The 9,928-nt window shown below is 39.8% G+C and overlaps 1 protein-coding gene across 1 annotated transcript; it reads left to right on the top strand.

The window, feature by feature from the left end:
• Positions 1–2,559: 2,559 nt before the first annotated feature.
• ap3s2 (adaptor related protein complex 3 subunit sigma 2) lies at positions 2,560–9,867 on the top strand. Its single transcript, XM_003969431.3, has 6 exons — positions 2,560–2,767; positions 4,916–5,007; positions 5,717–5,828; positions 6,942–7,013; positions 8,672–8,779; positions 9,108–9,867. Exons 1-6 carry the CDS (start codon positions 2,699–2,701, stop codon positions 9,231–9,233), a joined length of 579 nt encoding a protein of 192 aa, XP_003969480.1. The 5' UTR covers positions 2,560–2,698; the 3' UTR covers positions 9,234–9,867.
• Positions 9,868–9,928: the final 61 nt, after the last annotated feature.

Raw genomic sequence — 9,928 nt, 5'->3', positions numbered from 1 at the left:
CAGCTCAGATTCATCTGTTGTTGAATGAGGACAAACAGCAGGTGAAAGAAGAGGCAATTAGCAAAACAACCCATCTGAAGGAATAGCATGTGTCTCCCAGAAGGATCAAAAGCATGGAGGAGACCTGAAGACAGCCCAGTTGGGGCTACAGAAGGGCAATAAACTAGGAGGAGCAGAAGGAATAAGCCAGAGGCCTACAAAATAACCAGCACCAGGCTACTCAATTGCATGTTCTGTAGCAAACAAAAGAGTACCCAGATTTGCAAATGAGAATGTTCTGCTACCTGCAACATCCTCCAGCGGGGCGTTAATCCAGGTCCTAATATTTCACTTGCTGATATCTGGGAATTAAGCCTTACCTCAAATGTTTTGACCAGTGTACATACACATTGCATCCATACTGCAGCTTTGTGAACATGACACAAAATTACTGTTGTACTTCATATGTGGGATTAAGAATTCCAAATTCATTTCATGATTCTGACTTCTTTGTGCATTCTAATGGATACAAGTAAGCAGCCACAATCTTCTGATGTATGTGTCTGAGGAAGCAGAGGCCCAAAAGCTTGTGACTCTGTAAGAGACAGAGACAGACAGTAAACAAACCATCCATAGAGGAGCCTCTGACAGTTTTGATTATCCCCTTAATTACAGGCTGCTTTCATCACTTCACAGACCAGAGCACAGCGGTATTATCACAATGCCAAACATTACCTCACCTCTGGCAGGCAGCACTCAACATCCGTCACAATCTAACAAATATCACCGGCAGGGGGAAAAAAAATCACATAAAAATGAGGTGAAAATCAGTGGCCACCCAAGAGACCAACTACAGTTACCCCTGGTAACAAGTGCTCACTGTACGGACATGACCTCTCTGTGCCAGAGAATGTTGTGCCTGTCCACTTGCATTTGTTAAGTCCCCATTAAAGTCCCCAATAAGGCAGCCGGCGGGCCCACCTACCTTGACTGTCCTGGTGGAATCCATTCTCACATTGCACTCATGTGGAAATAAGCCTGTTTACCACCAACGGGTCACACATGCTAATGAGCGTCTGTTTGTTTTCCACTGTGCTCATGCAGGAGTAAGGGAATTTAGAGGGGAAATAATAGATGATACACAGACAACAGCCCGGGTGGCTCAGCGGCACTAATGATGAAAAAGGCAGGACAGAGAAATAATGGATATGAACAGGAAATGTGCTCTGACATTTGAATCGTGCAAGTCTGATGACAGTCCAGAATGTCAGGTGGCCTATTGGTTCACAAAGAAATCATTGATCCAAACATTAAATATATTTCTAGAACCTGCATTCACAAACTTAAATATGCACATTCCACATTCAAAAAACCTCCCAAAGGGGCACCTCTGAACATTTCCTTGTTTCTCATTTACTTACAGTACTTCATTTCTTTTTGTATTGTTTGTATTTACATGTCCTAGCATAGTGCATGCACACAGAGATTCACTGTATAGACGTTATGTTTTAAATTGTTATTTTGCTTCCTTGACTGGAGTTGTTGAAAACCAGAAAGAGGCTCGCTGAGTTCTGTGACTTTAGGCTTATTTTACATTATGTAATAAACAGATACACTACCGTTACTCTTTAAATTGTGAGTGACCATATGGTTCCTGTTTGTATCCCCAGATTGCTCATTGGGTGGTATGGACAGCTTGTTTTAGGCAAAAAAATAAATAAATCCAATGTTGTTGTTATTTTTAGCATAAGCCTACAATGTAACAGAACGTCAGGGTAAAAACAAAACATTTTTTGGGGCATTAGGACCACTGTCTTTTAACCTTTTCCATGGATCATATGTTTGTGGTGTTATTTCATCTTCACAAGTGGAGAATACAATACGTGCCATTCATTCCATTTAATCACTTTCAGCCTAGTTTGTGTAAAAGGGTAAGACTGTAGGTAGCTATGAGAGTTTTATCTAGTTTATTTATTTTTATTTATAAATTTTAATTTTATGGCTATTTCACATTAATTTGGATTTTGGTCAGATTTCTCTGCATTTATTTAGCTCAGGCCAAAAAAAGATTCAGATGGTGTGACATCTCTGAGGTTTCAGGGCAGTGTGGAAATGCTTACAAAGGTACAAAAGCTCCAGTAATTATGCCTTGCCTCAATTGCTGGTGCATTAGTCACAAAGACTGCAATATTATGCAATTTAGCTGGGAAAAAGTGTGAGAACACCATCACATTTGGGGAAACCTAAGAAGAGAAAAAGGGAAACGCATGCAGTATATATATGTATGCATATTTATCTCATTCCCTGTTATGGACTATGAAATTCTGTGATTTCTTTTTGAGCATGAGTTTATAACGTTTGAATTAGTATCTTCACATTTGCAAACATTTTCTTAGAAATTAAGATCTTTAGCCTTTATGGAAAAACCTGATTCATTTATCCGGTGCGGACGTCAGTTTTTATGAATCTAGAATATATGTACAATGCGCTTGATATGCGACCAGGCTTTTACGCAGAACAAACTCAGTGACCTAACCGGAACACAAAAGAGCATTTATTAGAAGTCGGGAGATCATAGTGAGGGCACAACCGGATGTATTCCTTTACATCATCCGGTAGCAGGTGAATGATAGCATGCTGGCTAACGTCATCTGATCAGCCTAAACTGTGTACATCTTTACATTTTTTGCGTTTCGTTTGATAAATATATAGTCCAGTCATGATTAAAGCAATTTTGATATTTAACAACCATGGGAAGCCGAGGCTGATTAGATTCTACCAATATTTTGTAAGTATATTTGAAGCTGCTGTTCAACAACATTAGCGTTTCTCTTTCCCAGTCCTCTCTTGTTTGATCACCACGGGCACTACGGGCTATATTAGGTTGTCGACAGTCTTCCAAAAACGATTAAGTTAAAAAAAATCGTTGGTATATTTATTTATTTTAGAAGCAGTTTCCAAGTAGCATTTGCGTAAGCTGTCTTAATGGAAAGAGATGTTAGTTTTTTCTAGGTATACTTGAATCACTACTTCACAGATGTAATGTGAACGAAACATATTTTTGATAATAGCAACGCACCCAAATGTAAATGACATGTAATTTTTTAAGGCAGGATTTCGTAAGATGTTTATCTTATCACAATTGCAACGCTTTGTGAGGTTAAATAGCATCAACATAATGTGCCTTGACAGTTTTGTCATGGTTCGATGTCACCTCGCAGAAAATTTTACAGAAAAGGTTTGGTCATTATAAATGATCTTTGTCCCATATTAGTTTTTCCCTAAACAATAGTGAACACTTATCAGTGCCACAGATAAACAGCCACTTTGCTACCTAAGTCATAGAAGAAAGGTACAGTATATCTGATATATACCAGAGGACTATGCCTTTGTACCAATTCATTTTTCATATGCACAAAAGTATTGTATCATATGAGTGACAGTTATGTCTTGTTTCCCATTTCATTTAAAAATAAATAGCATTTTATGTGTACGCTCAATTTCAGATTTAGGCTTTGCCTGTGCAGACTACATAGACAGAGCTGTAATTAACATGAGAAACAAGCAATTGTTAAGCTGGAAACTGAAATGAACCCTAACCAAAGAACAGGACAGGCTAACATTTTGAAAATGAGCTTCTGTGCATGATCTTTACCATACAAGTGTACTTGTAAAGCCCAGTTAAATATCATTTTCGCTTGGATGGCTGGGACAGATACAGTCTTCATTGGTATAACGCATTAACTCAGCAGTCTAAAGAAACATTGTTTTGTTTTTGTTTCGTTTTCTCCCGCTTATCCAGAAAAGAAACACTGTGTCTTACTGATTAAAGAAAAATGCAACCTGTTTAGCAGATCCTTTATCGTGCACCAAGAGAAACCAAAAACACACTGCTGACTGATGTGGTTTGAGCATGATAAGGAATTCATCTTAAAGAATTACCTGTTAAAGAAGAGAGGGAATGGAGTGATCCCCCTAAATAAACAACTGATAGAGGCTGCATCAAAAAGTGTCTCAAAGAATGAAAAGATTTGGTGATATTAATGGCAAGGTTTTTATTCATGTTTTAACTCTAGCTGTTCCAATATGTTTCTCACCTAAAGTTTTAGTGTTATTTAGCTGAAACGTTCAAGACTTGTCATATACACAGCAGAAATGCATGAAATTCTGACTTTGACATTTCCCTTCACACAACTAATACATTGACTAAACTGAAACAAGAATTAGTAAGAAAAATAAGAAAATGTAAAGTAAACTGAATATGATTCAAAAAAGTATAGAGATATTTGAGGGGCATTAAACAGATAATTAGTGTTCAGTGGTTGGTCGGTGACTCTTGTCTCATATTCATCTTCTAAACAGTTGTTTTCAGTCTACAGCAGCAATAAAGGAAATGGCCTCACCATTCCAAGATGTCTGGAAAAGATTGTCTGTTACCTGAGAGACTGCTGGGTGGAGGCCACTGTAGGAGAAAAGCAAGACTACAATTTTCAGTTTGACATTGTGAAGGTCTAAAACCAAAGAACGTCATGCCAACAGTGAAAAGCAGTAGTGGCCAGGCCAGGCTTTACTGTATGATGATCCGGTGAAACCTTTGTCCGTTATAGCAGCAACCCCTAACAAGATTTTCAAGAATGATCAGATTTTGACTCTAATCTAGCAGCTTTTATCCTTTCCAGATAGTTTGACAGTGTTCTGTTAACAAATTGGATCAGACGATAAACATCTTTACAGCTGCTATACATCATGTATCTGTCACCTTGCTAACCTTTCCTTTTCATATGATTTCAGTCTTTTTCAAATTACCTGTCTCTCCTTTTTTTTAAGGGCTACCAGCCAGTAAATATTAAAACTAGGACCTTTAATAATGGTTATGTGTCTGGGTGGTTAATGCATGAGCCAAGGCTGGTAGAAATCTATGTCACATGTGTTGCAGGCGGAGGACATGCAGCAGCAGATCATTCGAGAGACGTTTCATTTGGTGTCGAAAAGAGACGACAATGTCTGCAACTTCCTGGAGGGTGGTAGGCAAGTATTGATGCATTAAGCATATGGTTATAAAAAGTGTCTCTGACTGAAATAAAAATAGATTTTTGGTAAGATAAGCTATGCCTTTATTAATCCCACAATGGGGAACTCACATTGTTGTCAGCAGCAGTAAACACACACAGACAAGTACTCACAAATAAACACGTTCAAATAAACTCACACATACAAATGCAATTGCATATACAAATACTCACATACCAGTCCACATGAATGGATGGTCAAAAAGATAGGAAGTTACATACACGCAAAATAAAAATAAGATATATAAAAATATACAAGTATATACATCTACCAGTTGTGAATAGAGAAGAGGGTCCTGCACATGCGATAAAATTATCAACATGGGTAAGACCTATGAGACATATTAGCAAGACTCGAATAAAAGTCTCCATATGAGCCTGTAGTAATGTGTAAACTGTAAAGGTAAGTGTTGCTGCTGCACTGACTAGGAAAACACCGCCTGGCTGTCAGCCGACAGTAGCAGAGTTTTGGCCAGCAGAGGGAGCCAAAGAAAATCAGATGCGCTCAGTCATTTCCTGCAAAGCTGTCTCTCACAAACACGTAGCTAATTGCTACTTTTAATGACACAGCCAGGACTGTTTTAAAAATACAGAATGAGGCATGGCACGAAAAGGAACTGGAGTTAGACAAAAATCAATTTTTCTTTTTTTCTTTTCGTCTTTTTTAGTCTCATCGGTGGCTCTGACTACAAGCTGATTTATCGGCATTATGCGACCCTCTACTTCGTCTTCTGTGTGGATTCTTCTGAGAGTGAACTTGGCATTCTGGACCTCATCCAGGTTAAACTCAATTATTCAGTTGTAAAAGAAAAACCAGCCACTGTTTCTCCTAAGCTTGTGAACAAGTTTGTCTGCGTGATGTGAAGGAATCGGGGCATTTAAATTAAATCACTCTTTCAGAATATAAAAAAGGACGTGTTTAAACTCAAACAGAATATGTGGACATAGTGCATTATCATTATTAGTCATTACAATACTCAGTAACAGCAGGGAGGTTCCAAACCTCTTAATATCGCTCCCCTTATTATAAGAATTATATAAATCCAACATCATACACAGCATGGAAGTAATTTTAATAAATTAGCTAATCAATATCACAACAGCAGGATCCTGTAGAGCTCCTGGAATAAAACCAAATTTCCTCTTAAATCCAAATATTTGGATCCTAATTATTCTGTTTTTTCTGCTTAGCAGAGGCTCTCGGTCACATGTACACTTCACAAACAACTATCAGCCAGTGTGTCTCTGAGGACTGCTGGACAAACCACATCATTGGCAGCCTTTCTGCTTCCAGTCAGTGAGCATTTTCCAGGCCAGACGTATCCTGAGCCATTAACAGGTGTTTGGTAGCAGTGACAGCTAATATGGTGTGGGACTGCACATCACCTTATGCCTTAAGCACCTTAAGCACGCCTTATGTGAACGCTACATTTTAGACGTGCACAGATATGTGAAACACGCAGAGGAAATGGGAGTCAGTCAGGGAAACAAAAGTTCTCTTGCTGTGAAAAATTAGAAATATTACACAACAAATGACTAACTTTGAATCAGCCTTACAGACTAATACTAATTTGTTGGCGAGACAGGCATGACTTCATTTCGCCTCCCTCTCAAAGCTTTCTCCTGACTTTCAACTTCCTCGGATTCCAGATTGCGTAGGTTAAATATTACATGTAAACACAAAGCAGAAGCAACTGTGCGAAGCTCTGACGTCCGGCAGCTTTAGACCAGAGTCATCTTTACTCAAAAAAGCTGAGTTCATTAATAATAATGCAGATCCAGCAGATGTATCATCCGTCACACCCTACCACAAGACCTACCCTAACCCTAAGATGCTATTGTGAAATGTTTGTGCTGATTAGAGAGAAATTTAACTGTCCAAATGTGTTGCAGGTGTTTGTGGAAACGTTGGATAAATGCTTTGAAAATGTCTGTGAGCTGGATCTCATTTTCCACATGGACAAGGTGAGCACTCTTCCAGCGAATATAATGGTAAACATCAGCAGTCGGGGCAGCTTACTGTCTTCATCATGGCATGCAGTAATAACTACCACGCACGCTTTTAGTTAAAAATGAAGCCTTGAATCATGGAGCTGCTGTTGGACTGTATAAGTGAGGTCATGTGGGGGGCAGCTTTCTTTAAGATTTGGTGAAAATAAATGAGGCAAATAGAGATGAAAAAGTGTCCTCCTCCTCATTTATGTACATTTGAATTTCTGTTACCCAATCCCTGGAACACAGACCATGGGAACGGCCCACGTCTGGTGTTTCCATCATGGATAAAAAAATAAAAACGCCTACTGTTTATTGCATTGCTGCAAAAGCCACCCTGCTTTTCTGCATATTTGGGGGGTTTTGTATTTGTGAACGAGCTACACACTTGCGGCCCCTGAGGTAACTGAGCTATTGTTGCTGTTCCTCCATGAAGAACATCTGCGTTCCCTTTTCCTGTCCCACTTGTTCAGCCTGCTTTGGTTTTTTTCTGAAGAGTTTTTATTACACACTCCTGTTCCATGTGTATGAAGCTGTGAAACAAATTAAGGAAAATACAATCACTCCTTTATTTTGATGTTCTTTTCCAATCACGCTGTCAAACCACTTTGTTTCTCTTCATGGAGCTTCAATTTAGTTGTAGAATCATTGTTGGAAACTAATCAGACACATCTTTGACCATCTTGACTGAATTTTCCCTGCAGGAAATTGATGTCATGCGGTGTTCTGGAGCTTGGCCTAAGGAATGTTCCAAAATGGAACCTGGGAATATCTAATATCCAAGAGAGAAAACCAGACAATGTCCCACCCCCATCATTATAAAACTGTAATTTGCAAAGTTTTCTCACAAATGTAATATTGTTTTTTTTTTGGACACATGCCAGCTAATAATGACAGGTTTAGGCTACGACCATTTTAATTTCCTTCTGTCGTGTCACTTCAGATTAGGTGTACACGATCCAAATGTCTGTTATAAATGCCTTAAAATACTGCCCTGGCTAGGAAGTGTGGGCTTGTTTTATTGTTAGTTTTTACTTTATGTAATCTTTTTGGAGAGAATGTGGTCCTTGAAAGTTGGAAAAGAAGAGGTGGGCAGCCACGTGTGGTCATCCATGCTTTTCTTGCATCTTTTTGGAGCAGAGCTTGGTCTAGTTTCCTTATCTGGGTTGTGGTTATAATTCATTCCTGACAGTTCGATCTGATCTCAGCGTGAAAGAGGCTAAAGCTACAGCTTGAGGTGGAGCAGGAGCAGCGGGCTGCACGCAGGAGGCCTGTGTGGGGAATTCACAGACGCAGAGATCGAAAAAAAGAGTTCAAGAGAAAGTGTGCTTTCCAACATTATTACTTTGGTTTTAACTGGTGACTTGATAGAATTCAAAAATAGGTAAAATACCTATGCGTGCGAGCCCAGTTGACCCTCACTGAGGAGTAAATGTGACCTGAATAACTGAGAACATCCACACACGTGTATATATTTGCCTTTGTTATGGGTCATCTCCCTCTGAGATACTGTTCCACAACCTACACCCCCATTTTACTACTGTTCCTCCTTTCTCAGTGTATTTCCTGAGTCAGCATTGCGTCCCAGGCTGCATATGTGTGTTTCCCAGCTGTGTTCTGCATCTCCGCAGGTCCATTATATCCTGCAGGAGGTGGTGATGGGCGGCATGGTGCTGGAGACCAACATGAATGAAATTGTAGCACAGGTGGAGGTGCAGAATCGCATGGAGAAGTCAGAGGTAAGTTGGTGGATTTTGACTGTAGTGATCCTGCTGTTCAGAAGGGTGGATCGGATCTCTGAAGGCTGCATGTGACGGAAGTTTCTCAGATGTTTGTGACTCTTGTTAAAGCACCTGTAGAAGAGAAAAGATCAGGTTAAACACTTCTCGAAGTATGTTGATCAAGCGTAATACAGTCCTCCGGTTGTGATTTGTTTCAAAAACACATCTGTCTTTGAGATTATTATCCCTTTTTGAACCCCGGCCTTACTATGACTCACATTACCGTAATGTTGCCCATAAAATTCTTTTTCCTTGGCCAAACACGGTGACTTTTTTCTTTTGGCAGGGCGGCCTGTCGGCGGCACCCGCCCGTGCTGTCTCTGCTGTGAAGAACATGAACCTGCCCGAGATTCCCCGCAACATCAACATCGGAGACATTAATATCAAAGTGCCCAGCCTCTCCCCATTCTGAGCAGCATTCCAGAGCTTCTAATGGAGCTGATTTACCACTGAAGCAGACGCACGTGAGACGACACGTGGAAACACAGCAGCTGATTCTCCTGCACATTTCTCCCCTTGTGTGTATAATTTATAGGCTGCATTTGATGCATTTGTACAATAATGTAAAGTTTGATTCTGTAGCGCCTTGAGGGAAATACCTGTTGTTGCGTTTTCTTTAATTCTCCCAGTTACTCTTCTTCTCTTTCAAAAGAACTTTACTGGCCAAGTGCATGTTTTCCCTCAAAGCTCTGTGACACTCAGCAGGGGTTGTTCTGTCCAAAGCTTTAACACCCCTCACTAATTAGAATGGATTGTTGCTCACGTGGCTTTTGGCTTCTGGGTCTTAAACGCACATTAATCTCCTCTTCTGCTCTATGTCAACATGCTGGAATAGAACTTTGGTTTGGATCACACTTTATTTTTCTATTCGTCATTCTCTTGTCTGTGATATTCCCGTCATTTGTAAAGAATAATAACTGTTATTGTTTAAATGTGGCTGGTAGCACACACTTATTGGTATCGCTTGTGTGTATTTGTCCAGTGGCCTGAGGCCAGTTCTTTTCTCAATAGGGTCAGTGAATAAAACGGTAATAAGCCAATGCTGATTTTGTGGTTCCTGTTTCCTTAATTCATCCTTATGTGAAAAGCAGAGCAATGTTGATACCG

This window comes from Takifugu rubripes, chromosome 13 (assembly GCF_901000725.2).
Source record: "Takifugu rubripes chromosome 13, fTakRub1.2, whole genome shotgun sequence".
In the NCBI taxonomy this organism is placed as follows: domain Eukaryota; kingdom Metazoa; phylum Chordata; class Actinopteri; order Tetraodontiformes; family Tetraodontidae; genus Takifugu; species Takifugu rubripes.
This window is presented reverse-complemented; position numbering and strand designations above follow the sequence as displayed.

What these genes read in the sequence shown, in the direction of transcription:
- ap3s2 (XM_003969431.3), top strand. Translation starts at nt 2,699, where the DNA reads ATGATTAAAGCAATTTTGATATTTAACAACCATGGGAAGCCGAGGCTG. An exon ending in TCATTTTCCACATGGACAAG is followed by an intron (nt 7,014 to 8,671) that starts GTGAGCACTCTT and finishes GCATCTCCGCAG; the next exon opens with GTCCATTATATCCTGCAGGA. An exon ending in ATCGCATGGAGAAGTCAGAG is followed by an intron (nt 8,780 to 9,107) that starts GTAAGTTGGTGG and finishes TTCTTTTGGCAG; the next exon opens with GGCGGCCTGTCGGCGGCACC.